Raw genomic sequence first — 17305 nt, forward strand, 5'->3', positions numbered from 1 at the left:
TGACCTTACGCCACTACTATACCTGTCAGAGCTCGTGATACTTTCTGTTCATGCAGGCGTGATATGGGACATTTTTTAATAAAAAGTCAAGGCATCAAAATTATGGGTTTTTTATTCTTAAATTTGAATATAATTTAAAGCATGCTTGGCATTCAAAAACTACCATTGGCCAAAGTTAAAATTTTCTCACTTTAACCTAACCTATAAAACGAGTTTACGCCACCTTCGGGCATGTGTAAATGTATTTCAACATGGACCCAAAGGAAACCTTGTTTAGCCAGGTTAGTAGGCATTTTTTCTCCTTTATGAAAAATTAATTCATTAAGATGTGCTGCAGGGAGCAGAGATCTTTAAAGGTTGTATTGTTTAAGTGCCTGTAGATAAGTTGGGGATAACATTTATAGATAGTCAGAACACAATTTAAGGTAGCTATAAGGGGCCTATGTACCCAGAAGCCCGAATCGATTTCCTTTGTGAGCTTTTCTTCGTACAATCAAATTCAAGCTCCCCACCCTCGAACACTGTCTCCCTTCCCCATACTTCTCCACATTCTCTCAGCATCCGATGAAGTGAGCTGTAGCTCACGAAAGCTCATGCTCAAATAAATTGGTTAGTCTCTAAGGTTCCACAAGTCCTCCTTTTCTTTTTGCGAATACAGACTAACACGGCTGCTGCTCTGAAATCTCTCAGTATTGGCTTCACACCTTACTTTAAACTGATCCACATGCTTGTAACTTTCCCTTGCTACTTGTCCAAGAAGCCCTTTCTCTTTCTTCCTTAAAGCCCATTAATCATTAATCATTCCATTAATCATTTTTACACTGCTCTCCTCATCACTAATCCTCTCCAACTGTTGTACTGTGCCTTGTCTGTCTTAAACTGCAAGATCTTTGGGGCAGGGAATATGCCTTGCTCCGATTTGCTATCTAAGTTTATGGGGCTACAGATGTGATTTTTAACATTAAAATTTTCTTTGTGTATAAAATCCAATGTATCAGGTAACAGCTGGAAGTTACATATATTAGGAGAGTTTACATGTTTAAGGCATCCTGACTGCACTTAACTATGAATGTTCAGTTCTAAAATGGATAGTACATAGAAGAACTACATACAAAAACAACAGCTAGAGAGTCCACTGCTGTCTTTCAAAACAAATCAAGCTAAAAGAGCAAATTTCCTCAAGTTTAAAAAGAAATGGTTTACATTTCTCAGATATGTGGAGAGAAGAACATGCTCCATTTCCTACAAGAAGGGGAAATACTTAACACACACAGAGGCATGTCTTATTTGTATTCCAGGAGCATCCAAACCCCAACCATCATCAGAAATGCACCGGATGTGCTATTGTAATACCGACAGATCTCGGTCATCAGCGGGCGGGATTGAACCAGGATGTCAGTGCACGAGCCTCTACCACATGAGCTAAAATCCAACTGGCTCTTAGCTAAGGCTGTATAGCAGACTCATTTTAACTCTCTCTCTCTCTAAGTGGTTTTGGTGCCAACTGGATGGGACAGAACACCACACCCAGAAGGTGTGTGGGTTACATTGTACAAACACAAGAGGTTTACAATCTATTTTAAAACAAGATACAGAAGTGGGGAACAAATGATAGAAGGTAAGGAAGAAGAACAAAGATGGCAATCAATCATAAAATTATGCAATTCAGGCCTGATTCAAAGTTTATTGAAGTCAATGGAAAGACCTCTTTCGACTTCAATGGACTTTGGATCAGGCTCTTAAAGAGGAAAATTTTCAAAGACAAGTGCCAAATGGCACCTAACCGCCAGTGAAATCCAAAGGGACGTAGGCACCTTTGACCTGCACTGGCAGTTTGGTGCCTAAGTCCTTTTTCAAAGGGAACTGCCAACTGGCACGTAAGTCCCTTTGACTTTCAATAGCCAAATTGCCATCTGCGCTTTAGAAAATCTCCAAAGAGTCTCACAAAATGCAAGACTATTCCTGTATCAGTGCCCTGAATTTAAAAGAGCATGGAAGAAACATTAAGGACAAAAGTTACTACATAGCATAACATTGTTCCCATTTGCTATCATTAACTATGGCTGCAAGTGTCGCTGTAGTTAATTGCCAGCTGCGCTATTTCAGGTGTTCTAATACAGTAGGACCATTGTAATTTACATCAGACTGAAACTTAGAGAGACAAGGTGGGTGAAGTAACATCTTTTATTGGGCAACTTCTGTTGGTGGCAGCAACAAGCTCTCAGGCTTACACAGGTCTGGGAAATGTACTTAGTGTCACAGCTAAATACAAGGTAGAACAGATTGTTTAGCATAAGTACTTATCATGAATTTCCAGGAACTATTCAGACCATGATTTTTAGTATCTAGCAAAGTTGTTAATTTGCTGTGACACTCTAAGTACATTTCCTAGACCTGAAGAAGAGCTCTGTGTATGCTCAAAAGCTTGTGTCTCCCACCAACAGAGAGAGGTCCAATAAATATACTACCTCATCCACCTGGTCTCTCTCATAATACCCTGGGATCAACATGGAGACAACAAGATTGCATGCATCAGACTGAAACTTAGCAAACTTGAGGGAGAAATGGTGTGAAATGATTCAAAACGTTTTTAGAAAATGCTCAGACTCTTATTTTGAATAGTTTCAGATTCAAGTTCTCTTTGTTACCCTCATCCCCTAAAAAGTGATGGGAACTGAAACATTGCAGGCATTTGGTCATTAGAATGGGATATTACAGTTGCCACCTTGAAATAAGAACAGACAAGACAGTCCCAGTTTGTTACCGAAAAGCATCTGACAGTGATATGGCAACATCACAAACTAAGGTGGCCGACAAAGCAGCTTTTCATTTGAAGACAGCAAGAGCACTTCCTCAGCCACACCCAAGCTTTATAAATGTCCTCTCAGTAGTACCAGATGTGTCGTACCTTCGATTTCTCAAGAAGATAAGAGGGGAGTGTGGGGGGAAGAAGGGGCCACACATATGGATGTATGAACAGAGGGTTTGTGAGTTACCCAGTATGGCCCACTTTCTCTTCTGCCGAGACACTGTTTAACATCAAGACAGAAAACTGTAAGGGAAAAGTAAAGGTGTCCATAAAGACTCACCCTGGAACCTAGCATTTACTGCCCATGATCAACTCTTGCTGTTTCTAGAATAAAGTGCACCAGTACAGCTCACCTCTGCTCACCCACCCAGCAGTGCAGAGACCTGACAGATGCCACTAGCACACATCCACACCTTGAGAGAACTCCTAGTAGGAACAATCAAACTGAAAGGTTGAGAGAAGCAGAGTCTCAAAAAGCTATAACTCAAGACCAGGAAATCTCTATGGGAACTGCATTCACATATATTTTATAGGCCTAAGAAAGCCACTGAAGACTGCAAAATCAGAGGGAGGACTAAAGAGATGGTATGAATGAGGACCCATACCTTAACAATTTTGCAATATGTTTTATAATTAATATGCTTGAGCTGGATGTAGAATGGAAACACATCTCAGACTCCCATACATTTTAGAGATACCATGGGTTTGCAAGCAGGGGCATAATACACTCTCCCAAAATAAATAAAGCGCTCCTTATATCTGTAATGGAAAGAGGTAAAGGAAAAGAGGGAAGAAGATTCTGCAATCGTCTGTCACCCACGGTGTGGCTGCTGGAATGTTCATGCTTTGAAATGCCCATTATTTTGGAAGGAAATCCTTTCTAGCCCAGATAAATGGTCCTAAAACGGGAAATAAACTCAAAAGCTTTAAAATAAAAGCCAAATATGAAAGCCACATGCAGAATTGCTAACTAAATAAACTGAACGATGCTTTGTGGGAACCTGAAGGTCTATCTGCAATACCACAATCTATATTTGTCAGCACATGCTATTTTCATTATTCGGATCAGAAATTCAAAGTATGTTTCAATTTCATGGCAATACTGCATAGATGCGGTGGCATCAGAGTCAAGTATTTATGCAGCACTTGTTCCATCACCAATTTATGTTTTAAATAGTCAGAATGATTTCTTCAGTGAAGAGTACAGCCCACACCATCTGTAGATTTTGGATTTTCATCTCACCTTGTGCGTAGCAGAACTCATGAAAGAAACCAAAATACAACATGCTTGTTCACAACAATTCAGCCAATTCAAGGCAAGTACTACTGTATTTTGATCTATACAAGTAATGAGCTGCTATAAATTGGCTAAGCTGCATCTCACAAAACAATGGATGGGGAAATTAATAAGTGATCATGTAGATTTTAAGACTGACATGTCATATTATCCCAATAATGGTTTGAACGATCAAATATTTTATATTAATCCTGCACTTTTCATTTAGACAACTCTATACTGCATCAGATTTTTTGTTCTATTCGCCTCAATATGCCCTTTTGTATTGTTCTGCCTCTTAAAATATGAGGGATATTGGGAAAAACAGCTGCTACTTCATAAAAAAAAATCCATCAATCCCTTAACATTCTTTTTACCATAATTCCTCCTCCCCACCCTCTTCGGCTGCTTTACAATATGTTCTTTACAAAGGATGTTTAGAAGTGCAAGAAGCAAGACTTGAAAAACCCACTGATCTGTGGTGATGAAGAAACTTTCCTGGGCGAATACCATCCATTTCGGCAGCATGTAAGCAACCCCTCCCCGTCCCCCTGCCAGCTAAAGTATATCCCTTTTGGTCGCCCAGGTGAACTTCCGAACATGAGCAGAGTGTAAGCCACGGCAGTGGGGTCTTCTGAAGTATGCAGACAGTCCGCTCCAGTGCCTAGGCTGTTGCTCAGCACTTTTCCAAGTTGCAAAAACTGACAGGCACGCTGAGAGTTTTCAGAGCTGCCATGGAGCATCTTGCAAGCAACAATGAAACCACAAGAGTCAAGTCAACTTTGCTCTATTAGATCCTGGGAAAAGCTATGGGCACCAGCAGAGGTAGGCACTAGAGATAGTCATTAGCAGGGGAAGATGCAAAAGAAATCCGAAGCTGCAGGAGAAGATAGCAGCCATGCACAGCCAAACGAGCAGCACCCTCACAGTAGTCAGGAGGCTCTGGGAGTAGGTGGATTTGTACATGGGGGCTGGATAGAACACCGAAATAGCGGTCTTGTCTCTTGTAGCTGTTACCTGATGTTGAAGGCTTTAATGAGATTCGAGACCTATTAGCCAGAGGTAACAAGATAAACAGAACCCTGAAAAAGGTCCACAGACGAAATCTGGCAGGTGTTCCTCGGGTGACCAGATAGCAAGTGTAAAAAAAAAAATCGGGATGGAGGTGGGGGGGGGGGGAGTAATAGGTGCCTATATAAGAAAAAGCCCCCAAAATTGGACTGTCCCTATAAAATCGGGACATCTGGTCACCCTAGGTGTTCCCCATTTCACGGTGGGGGAGGGGCGGAAGAGAGGTCTTAGCTTCTCACCTGACCATCATCCCTGGATCTTCATCTAGTCCTCTGGCTATTAGGTGTCTGGCATTAGGTTCCAAGCCACACATGACTGCGTGGATGGGGGAGACTGACAATTAATACTTTACAGAACATACACGTGTGCTAAGCACTTCACAGAAGATACAACACATACCACATACCTGGGCCCTGCCCCAAGAAACCTACAATCTAATCATCCAATTCTGAAGTATGTACAATTCCACCCCTAACTGCCCCCCAGGACCTCACCACCTATCCAACCCCCACCCCCTTCTCCCTGTCCCCTGCCTGCCCCAACCCCTATCCACACGCCTGACTGGCCCCGGGACTCCCACACCCTATCCAACCCTCCCTGTTCCCCGTCTCCTGACCACCCGCTGAAAACCCCAGACCCATCCAACCCCCTCTGCTCCCTGACTGCTACCCTAGAACCCCCGCCCCATCCAACCCCCCCCGCCCCGACTGCCCCCCCAGAACCTCCGACCCATCCACCCCCCCGCTCCCTGTCCCCTGACTGCCACCCCCAGAACCCCTGACCCATCCAATCACCCCCTGCTTCCTGTCCCTTGACTGCCACCCCGGGACCACCCCGCTCCCCGCCCCCTTACCATGCTGGAGCCAGCCACGCCGCTGCGCTGCCCGGCAAGAGCAGTGGGCCAGAGCACTGGCGGCGCGGCGTGCTCAGGGTGCGGGGAAGGGGCCAGGGGCTAGCCTCCCCGGCCGGAGCTCAGGGGCTGGGCAGTACAGTCCCACGGGCCGGCTGTGGCCCGCGGGTCATAGTTTGCCCACCTCTGGCTTAAAGGGAAGCACATGTAGAAGTATATACAAAACTGAGGAGCATACACATCTATAGCGTTAGCAGGGAAGGAGAGAAGAGGGAAAGGAAAAGAACACAATGTAGGGACAGAAAGAACGAACAGGGGAGGGAAGAAGAGTGAAAAGCAAACTGAAAACAAAGGAGGCTGTGACTAAGTACAGCACACATCGGCTTTATTTTTTTAAATTGCAGGGGGCGCTGCCGCACAAGTTCCTTCACCCTAGCTAGCAGGGGTAGTCCTTAGGCCAGGAAGCGTCAAGTAAATTTTTTTCAAGCTTCGGTAAAAGGCTTTGTACTGTATAGGAATCTAATAATTCAGTTCCCAAAACCCACGTATGCTCAAGGCAGAATTGGCATCTTACCCTTTAAAAAAAAAAAAACCACCTCACGTAAACTATCTAATAAATCAGAAACAGGATTTGTGTGTCTGTCTTTTGGAATTTTTGCCCCAGGGTCCACAGATAAATTGCGTTATTCCGAACTCCTGTTGGCACCCTGGTTAAATCTGAAATAAATAAGAGTCACGTTCTCTTCATACAGCAGGGTTGCCATGCCAACGTTAACATGCCTAACCTTGCCTATAAAAATAGATCTAGTCAGTTTCAAAATGCATGCAAATTACTGTGTCAAAGAGGTACCACCACAGTGGCAACTTTTTGGTGGAGGAGTAAGCAGAGAAAAAATGAGAAGAGCAGCAGTAAAGGTTTTTAGCAATTAGAAGTAATTTTCACAATCAAAGCATTCTTCTGCTCCCTGTTTCTCCACATACGATGTCCTACCTCTGCAGCACAGCAAGGGAAGAGAAAGAAAGTAAAAAAGAAACAGAGCTTTGTACTTTCCATTAATATATGTTTGATCCATTACCTGAACAGCCGGTTATTCAATGCAAGATAGATCAGGTGAGTAACTTTACTCACATGCTCATTTATTTGCGGGGCTCGGGCCATACATTTTATCATGATTACGTAATTGACTAACAGGCCATCAGTGATCTTTTATGGGAGAAAGTGAGGGAGGTATTGACTCATCAGAAGGGGAAATGGTTGTTAAGTGTTCAACTTCGAGAACTGATGGGATGCATAATAACATCTTAAATTCAACTCATGTAACCACATAAAAAGTGTTCATTCTCAGATTCTTTTATCTGAAGTCTCCTTGAAGTGGGTTTCTCTTTAGAAAGTTGTGGCTTCCTTTGGGGCACACTTTATAAGTTTTAAGAGCCTTCAATCATATTTGTATAAATATCCCTTAAAATACACTTTTAGAAATAAATAATGCAGAAAATGTGTCTCCGACACTTCTTCGCAGGTACCAGAAGGAAATATAGCCCTTAACATGAGATGTTACTTCAATTTGCCTGAGCATTCTTGTCAGAACTAGCATTGATATTTAAATGCAGTACCAAACCCAGATTTTAGTACTTTTGTACTTTTTAAAAATACAAAAAGTGACTACACAGAAACTTGTGACAAAAGGGCACTTTTTAATTTTAAAGCCACATTGGAGAATAAAGCAGTTCAATGCAAACTGCCACCACTTACTTATTAATAATGGCTGAACTGAATTTTCAAACTGGTATTTCTAAAGGTTTTTGAACAATAGGGGCTTGCCTAAGCTTCTGAAACTTGTGGGAGCAACTGAAATACTGTGACCCCAAAGACACCCAGTGAAGGCTAATCTCACTATTCATACGCTCTCGTTCTGTTGCATGGCACGTATTGGAGAACAAGACAGTAAAAGTGTCTACTTGCACCAAGAGAGAAGCATGCAACAAAAATAAGTATGGCCTGATTTAGGGGTGGAGAAGAAGAAATAGAGAAGAAAGTTAGAAATAGCTGCTCTGTGCTATGCAGCATTCTCCAATGGAAAGTGGTAGAATAGGTTACAATTTGCTGCATACATTAAGGTTAACAACACTCAGCATTAACTCCCTTTTCACAGTTCCTAACTCCACTGATGGGAGCAAAAGCATGCACCCTCTGCAGTCTGAAACCAAGCACAGAATAGGAGAGAGCATGGGTCAGCACAGAGCTATCAATTGCGTAGAAAACTTTCTATCCACCGTTTGACCAAGCCTTTCCCCAGAAAATCTTTGGCTTCGAGGCATTCACAAAGCCGCCTGACAGTTCTTCACCATCCATCAAAGACCTCTCCAGACAGCAAAGTTCTAATTAAGATGAGTTGTGTTTCCCTTCAGTGGGTTTGTACAAGAGAAGGTCTTAGATGGGAGATGTGAAAAGTTTATTTGATTAATTGATTTTATTTACAAAAATGATAGTATTCATGGCTAAGCAAAGGTTAAGCAAATTAATGACTAGCTAAGTGAAACAACATTACTGCACAAATAAAATTCTAGAAGGATATGTGTTTTGATTAAACTTGTTCAGATTACTGTTTCAATATTATTATAATAAAAATGAATACTAGTTGTATATATTATGTACACACAGTGCAAGTTCTACACATACTGGATCAGTCTGAAAAAAACACACACAGACACCAACCAGCATTCCACTGATGGAATTCACTGAGTTAATCCTGTTTTAGACCAGTGTGGGACCACAATCAGGCCAAATACATATAAGAACCGAAGTGAGCCAAGGTATTTTCTTTGACGAAGTGTAGTGCAGGGACTATGCAATATGCAGTTATCATTCTTTCCTCAACTGTAGTTTACATGGCCTGTTTTACTGAGTGAGGACAGATGGGTCAAGATTCTTTGTTCTTTTGAAGAATGCAATGGGATCTAAAAAGTTACCAAAACAGAGGCACGGGGCATGTTTAATGTCTTATATGAAGTTTAAAGAATGGATCAAGAGCAGACAATCCCAAGTGATAGCAGTGGTACAGTTTTTCATACTGCTGAATGCTGATGGTCTCCTGCATCTCCTCCCTCCAAACCTGATCCCACACTTTCTGTCCAGAAAGTGCAATCCTTTATTACATGCAAGTGTACTATTATGACAATATTAAGGAGACATCATAAAAAGCATTCAAGATTAATGTCACATCAGCCACCAAGTGACTCCCTCCACACTCCTTGTTCGTGTGTCTACTGTTTCCTATTCAGGGAAAAGAAGCATTTTAAGTATCTAATCTCCCTTCATTCAGGTCACTTAACAAGATTAATTCCTAACGTGTATTTGCTAATTCACCAGTTTTGAGGATCACTCCATTCACACCAAAGAAGCATCAAACAAGACATACATGAAGCAGCTGCAAAGGATGGAAAGTCTTATTTTTAAAAGTTTAGTTGGTTTAAAAAAAAACTGAAAACAAAACCTAAAAAATATCCTCGTGTCAGCTCTAGACAGCGAGAAGCATCAGTGCTTGAAGACTTACATTTGCTTCATCAAAGGGGAACAGTTCTGCAATACACCTGGGAGGGCTCTGGATTCCAGTTTGAGGCACTGCCCTACAAAAAGTGCATACATTTTTCTAAGTACTGAGGTTTAGAGTTTCCACTGAGCTTTATCCTCTTGCTCATAGCAATAGGTACCAGTCACCACTACACACAAATATGAACCTAAAAATCAAGACTAGCCACAAAAAGTGTACTGATTTGATGAACACATGCTAGTGTAACTATACATGCTACTTTATTTGTTTGATATTTTATCCCTCAATACCTAAGAGATTATATTTAAATACAGAGAGTTCGGGCCAGACCAAAAAACAAATAAATCTATCCATATATTTTAGAAACACAAGCATTTCAGGAGACTGTAATGCAATGTAGAACATTCTGAAGAGACTGGTAATGTGATATAGAGCCTTTCCCTTCTAGGTCACTGGTTCAAATCTTGCCAAGTGATCAAAAGATGCTGCCATCAGAAAACTGTTCTGTGACTTTTGTGGAGTGAGTTAGTACTCTCAGCCCAGCTTCCAGTGCCAGGTATCCCCAACTTAAAATCCAGTGCCAAACCTAGCACACTGACACCCCCACTGGCAAGTTTCAGAGGCTTCAAGTGGTAAACTAGTGTGGATAATTAGCCACATATTCTTCCCAAGGGATGGGCTAGAAGCTCATAAGGAGAGTGACATGGAGAAGCTTATCCTGTCAGCATCTGTGTCATACCTTTCTACGGGCACATGAAGGACTTCAGTCTACAGGGTTTTCAAGCCAGCACCTTTCATCAACACTGAGGTTTTAAGGGCCTCAATCCTGCAAACACTCAGGCTCGTGCACAGCTTTAGGCATATGTGTAATCCCACTGAACTAATCATATGGGTGTTTGCAGAACAATACATTTTAAAATAGTATTATCACATGTTAATTCCAACAATCTAAAGCTGACTTGTCTAGGTTACAGTTGCAAGAAGTTCTTAACCCTCTTTGCATCAGAATGATTAAGGCGAAAGAAGTGGAGTAACCATTGCTTGACCGAAGTATAATAGTATCCTTCAGACTGACATGCAGGATACTCTTTCCCTACCATTCCCAAGAATACACTTTTGTCAACTCTTACAAAAAAGTGAATTTGCTTTTGAAAATTTGCCATTTTAATACATGGGTTTGAATTACTTCTTCATATTGCTCACTGTACAGTAATTTCGGACATGTGAGTATTAAGATTTCACTCAATAAGCTGTCAGGTGCCATTGTGAACAAATGACATAATGCAGGCAGGAGAAAGCCAAGATCTCACAAAGCATTCAGTAACACCTAACTGTACTGCGATAAAGACAGGACATTTTACTTTGCGTTAAATCGATTTGATAGTCTAGAAAATTCCATGCGAGTGGCAGGGTATGAAATGCTTACTTGTACTTAAATCATTTCTCATCTTTAGAGTCACTCTCTTTAGCAGTATCTTTAGAAAAAAAAAGAAAAAACCCCACCCAACAGGTGTCAGCAATATAGCAATCTGTTTAAAGCTGCTAGAATTCTCACCCCCTCAAACCCTCCACTAACTGTTATGTAGTAGTCCCTACCTAAGGTTCAGACAAAGCTTGCAGATCTTGATATAACAAGACATCTTCTGTCATGTGTTGACTAATTGTGATCTTTCAAAACTAAACTTATAACTTTGCAGTAGGTAAATTATCAGATCCTGACCGGTAAAGCCACTGCTTCTTGTGCAGTCAGAAGAATTAATCAAATCTAAAGCCTACATACATGACCAAAAAAATGTTTCTTCCCCAAATAAGGTTCCATTTTTCTATTTATTTATGAATTTAAAAAAAAAAAAAAAACCCTCTCAGTTTGCACTGGTTATATCTGAACATGGTCCAAAGGATTCAAATAATTATGCATTTTTCTTCGTTACAATTTAAGGCTCACTGATTATCTCCATGTGTGTTTTAATATTTGATTTTTATTAATTTTACCATTGCAAGGCTATTCAGCTTTTCCTCTCAAGAAGATATAGATAATGACCTATAAAAAAGAAACACTATAACTTTGACTAATGCAATACAGGACCTGGAATCCTACAGCACTAAATTAAGTTAAGAATCACATTTGTTTTGTTATTACAAGTGAAAAAAGCTACATTACTATCTTTCTTCATTTATGCTTCTAAAACAATAAAAAAGCAGTTCAGTGAATGCAATTTAAAATGAATATGATACAATATAAAAGTACTCCTATTAAGAGTTCACTGTGCATTACTCACTCCAGGTTCTGCATTTAAGCATTTAACCGGATTTTGGTGTTTAATGAAAGAATGAATCCAGTTAAATGAATCCAAATATTAACTACAAAATGTTGACATATAACAACTATCAGGCCAGATGAATGAATAAATCTTCTAAGCATGATTTAGGTCAATTTCTGTTCCTTCCTTCAATTCCTCTTAATGAATACTTCATAAAAGGAATAAAATCTTAAATGTTTGGTGGACTGAATGCTCACAAAATCTAAAAAAAAAAAAATGTAAGAAATCCCAACTATATGTGCTGTCAAGGTATCTTGGAAATAGTGTTTCTGGGAAGTTTGGAGCCTATATACTTATTAACACAGAATGAAGTGTAACAATGTGAAAAGTGATTTAAGGTTAAGAGTCATAATGAGACTAAAACCTCACACCGTGTTAAAAAAAAACAAAACACCACCACCCTAGACTTGTTATAGTACCTTTAAAGACAACAGTAATGGAGTCTATTATTAAATGCAGAAGTAGCAATTTTATTTATCGGCATTCATAAAAGCAAAGATGATTTGATTTGATTTTATTTAAGTAAAAAGATCATAAGTCAAATCCTGCATCTGTTCTTACTCATAAAGAATATCCACTGAATTTAAGTTTTCCCTGAGTAAAGTCCATAGAATTTGGTCCTACCTTTACACATAGTCAAACACAAAATTTAAGAAGAAATCGTCATTCAACCCCCAATTACTAGTGTACTCCAGACATTATGCAAAATATTTGTAATGTATGAAATGTTTGTGATATCTATAATTGAAGGGTATCAGAAAAGTCTATAGTCATATATTACAAACTTTTAAATCCTTGCTCTTTTAGTGTGATGTCACAGGACCATGATTCAATGTAATATTGCCTAACTCATGCAACAAATATTTCTTATTTCACAAGATAAAGGCAAACTCCATTTTTTAAAACTCTGTTACTATGGCGCATACAACCAAGTTTCTTTTAAAAAAAAAAAACAATAACTCTTGGATATGAAACAATAAGAAAAAAACAGAAAATTAAAATACAGAAAGATTTAAATGAGGTGAATCTCTCAATAAGATTTACATTTGGTTTTGGTTGATGCTCAAGAAAACACATGAAATTGTGCATGCTACAGAGCCATTTTTTTCTCAGTTTCTTGGATTCTGGAAGCATTCACAGCCCATTTGGGGTCCATATTTCACCAAAAAATCTGGAGATAAATACAGGTTTATAGCCTATGATGGATACACTGTATTACACCTACGTACATACACAGAAATACGCACATTTGCTGTAAGCATTGTACATGTATTAAAAAATCACACACATTTGTTCCATACAGGAATAAACATTCTTTTATTGCTGTGCACTGTGTTTGTGTGGCTAATGAAAACTCTCAGATGTGTTTTCACCCAACAAACGTCACCCAACAAATGAGTGGCCCTGGAGCATTCAAGCTCATAGAACATATATGTATGTTTTTACAATGGAGCGAAGTCACCGAGATTATACTCATTTGTGGGAAACACCCACACGCAGATATGTGCACACACATGCAAAGATACAAGGGCATGTACAACAGTATCTCTGCTGGATAACTTCACATTCAACCAGGCCAAACCATAAACAATAACCATGATGGGGGAAGTGGCTTGGATTGCCTTCTACTGTGCTTAATGTTCAGCATGTATTATGCAGCTAGTACATGCATTTTCATCTCCTAGAGAGGATGATCCTGGATAAATATTCCACATTCTTGAGTCACGTCCCCCTCCCTAAACGAAAGTCATTTGGCTACTGGACTAGATGGCATCGCCCAGAAGAAAAAAAAAGAACTTCCCACTGCTGCTGCAAAGGTTCTTCCTCACCCCACCAACGCTGGTGGCTAGGTGGCTAGGCTCGGTGTGTACTGTGTATACAGAGAGAGAGATCGGTGGATTCTCCTTCTCGAAGAGTGGAGAAATAGACCAGCAAGGACCCCCGGCTCTTACACATTAAAGCAACGTCCTCGCCCGAATAGAGAATTCTCTGTGAATCAACCCCTGGCTCCAGGTGTCACCCCCCACCAAGCAGCACGTTTGAGAGAGGGAAGGGAGAGGACATATGTCAGCGACGCGAGGGAGGAGTGGGGCGGGTGAGGAAGGAGAGCCCCAGCTGTCAGGATCGGGGGATTTACGGGCATTTTCATGCATGCGGGGAGCTGAAAGGCAGTGACAAGATCTGCCTACAGACAGCGGAGTCTGCGTGCGAACCCAGCCACCCAAAGGGGCTCGGATCAGGCGCGGGAGGGGGAAATGCCCGAAGAAGTAGCCAGAGGAGGGGAGGGAGCCAGGCTCTTGTGCTTTGGTCCCTCCCCTCCCTTCTGCCTCAGACACTCCAGCAACTAAGGAAGCTGGGGCTCCCCCTCTCTCTCGCGCGAGCCCTGTGCAATCACTGAAGGCAGAGAGGGGGAGGCAGGGGGGAGAAAATGCTGCAATGTAGCCCTAGGCAGAGAGATCTCCCGAGCAAACCCAAACGCCGAGTCAATAGTGCAATGATACCAATCAATCAAATTACCACCCCCAGACACAACCCTGACCAGCAGCCACCACTTCCTATATCTATCACAGCAGTTACTCCCTATTCACTCCCCAATCACCGCCTCCTCCACCCCCCTCCAAACACGGCTCGCCCATTTAACAACTGCAGCCACAGTAAATAGGCAGACCCCGTTCCTTGGAGGGGGGAGAGACGTACAGGATCTTGGAGGACGGTGGTAGCCAAATTTTGAAAAAATGGAGGCGGGGCAGTGCAAGCAGACAGCTGGCTGTGTGTGTCCGTCTGTGCACGGCACAGCACTTACCTTTCACCACCCTGTCCGTCGTTGATAACTTTGGATCAATTGCCTTATGCTCAGACATTTCCAGCAGCCGGGGGCAGGAGGGAAGGGCTCTCTCCCTCACACAGCGCAGACACAAGGCTGAGACGGCTGCTGCAGCAGCAAACGGCCAGTCAGTGTCTCTAGGTCCTTGGCTGTGGTTAAAGTTACGGCCCCTCTTGCCTGCTGCTTGCTTTGCTTTGCTTTGCTTTGCTTTCCTTCTTCTCGTCCTCCTCCTCCTCCTTCTTCCTCCGCCGCCGCCTCCTCCTCTACTTAATTATTTATCTCAATCACGCCACTCGCTTCCTTATTTATATATTTTTGCATAAATAACAGGCAAGAGCAGCCAGAAAAAATAAGTTTAAAAAAATAATCAGGGTACAAATGCAGCAGCCTCGGGCTTCCTTCCCCCACAGCAGCAGAGCGGCTGCTGCTCCAGCTCCTCCGGCTGCTGCACTGGATCTGGATACGTCTCTTCCCCCTCCTCTCTCCTTCCACTCACACAGACACAGCCACTGAGCTGCACACGGTCCAAGGCGCAACCTACCCTCACCGCCTAGCCTTACACCCGCACCTCCCTCCCAGCTCCTTCTCCCCCATCTCTCCCTCGCAGCCATTGGCTCAGGCCGCGCTGCCAATCACTGTCAGGTAACTGCCGCCCGCCTCTCCTCCCAGGTGTTCTGACGGCTCTCCCCATTAGCCGGACTGGGGGCAGGGGAGGGGGAGCACAGCAGCCGCTGGGGGTAGAATTCTCCCCGGAGCGTTCCACAGCCCTGGCTGAGCAGCGAGCAGAGTAGTAAAGCGCCTTGTGAGCTTTGCCCTGGGGAGCGGAGAGGTGGGGCAGGACTGTGGGCCGGAGGGAAGCTCTCAGTTGCACCCGGCTATTGCACCGCGGCTGGCGAGGAGTTTGCGGGAGAGCGGCGGTGTTGGGGGGCGTCTCCCCTTTTACTTTACAAACCCCAGGGCCACAACAGCAGCGGCAACAACAGGGAGAAAGCGGGCGTGTGTCATTAGCTGGCGGGGGCGGCCTCCGCCTGTCACTCGCTGTAGCTGCTGCTACACAACAGGAAAAGCTCCAGGGTGATCGCGCCTGCGTGTGTGTCCCTTGCAGCAAGGCACAGACACGACAGGCTCGTCCATGCACCGCTGCAGCCCCTTTCCCTTTGGGGTTAGGGGCTGCCGTCAGTTAGGTTTCCTCTTGCTCCGGTGCCTTTATCAGCCAAGCTCCCGACAGTAGCTTTTCCGTGTTTTTCCTTCTTTGCTTGTAATGCTTCTCTGCGAAGGCAGGGGGAGGGGCCTCGGCTGGTTGGGATGGGAGCTTTCCAGTCGGAAGGTTGATGGATGGGTTTTCACTCGCGGCTGCCATTTAACAAACCAATGTATAATTAATTAGAGTAAAGTCACTGTAGCGTTTGGGAGAGTGGGGAATAACCTTACAGTCAGGAAATGCCGAGGTGCTGAGCTAGCTGTGAGAGCTATTGCAGATCCTGCACATTAGATTATTATACTGTGTGTCCTTCTACCTTTCCTCTGCTTTGTACAGCAAAAAACACAGTATTTCAATAAGTAATAATGGGGGTGGGGAAGGATGGTCTTGTGAGGCATAGGTCTAGAAGTTCCATGGACTCTGCCGTGCACTTGTTAGGTGATCCTGGGGAAGTCACTTGATATCTCTGTGCAGAGCTGGTGCTAGGCATAAGCAAACTAAGCGATAGCTTCTGGCCCCAAGCAGCTAAAGGGAGGGGGGCGTTTGCTTTTTATTATAATAACTTGCCTGTTTTAGTATTGTGTGGCCAAAAATATTCCTGCTTCGGGCCCTCAAGGGGATAGCACTGGCTCTCTCTGTGCCTCAGTTTCAGGACATTGTATGTAAAGGGGCTAATAATGCACATCTCCCAGGGGTGCTGGATACCTAATTCATTAATATTACAAAGTATTTTGAGATCCTCAGATGGAGGCCACTGTGAATGCAAAATGTTATTATATAGTTTTAGTTTCTAGAGAGAAATCATTTTCAGACTCAATATTTTTGTTTTTGTTTTGTGATGATGGCATTGTAATTCAAGAAATACCATGACATAGATTTCTTAATCTGCCTTGACTTGATTAAAAAGAAAAAGTTGTGCAAATCTTATAAAATCTTTAAAGAGTGGGTGCACATACTTCCTTTTGAGATATTATCACACATGCACAGATTTTCAAAAGAGCTCACTCAGTATGACAGATATTGCAACTGCATGCAATATCTTTGGGGGACCATACTGTATTAAGTTTATGAATAGCTGATGTACCACTCTTGCTCAGGGATCATATGCAATTTGGGGGTGGGAGAGGTTGCCACAGTGCCTCCAGGAACTATAAAACAGTGAGAGTGATTAAGGTTGTAAACACTTCCAGAGAGATTCCACTCCCCTGGGTAGGCTTGTATAAAGTGGTTCAAACTGGGTTTTTCAGAGACCAACAGACAGAGAAAGGGCTTCTGGTATAGAAAGGCTGGGTCTAAACTGGCTAGGACCCTTCTTTCTGAACCAGAACACAGACAGGACCGTCTGTCCCAACAGTTGCAGAAGGGATAGAAAGACTTTGGCCTACTAGGGCCCCCATAAGGC

The 17305-nt window shown here is 42.7% G+C and overlaps 1 protein-coding gene across 1 annotated transcript in view; it reads right to left on the reverse strand.

Annotated features, from left to right (window-relative positions):
- PPP3CA (protein phosphatase 3 catalytic subunit alpha) overlaps positions 1 to 14911 on the reverse strand; it is a 320751-nt gene extending 305840 nt beyond the window's left edge. The window contains exon 1 of the mRNA XM_077815075.1: positions 14682 to 14911. Within this exon, the coding sequence (XP_077671201.1) occupies positions 14682 to 14739 (58 nt within the window). The 5' untranslated portion in view covers positions 14740 to 14911. The remainder of the gene's footprint in view (positions 1 to 14681) is intronic.
- Positions 14912 to 17305: the final 2394 nt, after the last annotated feature.

The sequence above is a fragment of the Eretmochelys imbricata genome, chromosome 4 (genome assembly GCF_965152235.1).
Source record: "Eretmochelys imbricata isolate rEreImb1 chromosome 4, rEreImb1.hap1, whole genome shotgun sequence".
Lineage (NCBI taxonomy): Eukaryota > Metazoa > Chordata > Testudines > Cheloniidae > Eretmochelys > Eretmochelys imbricata.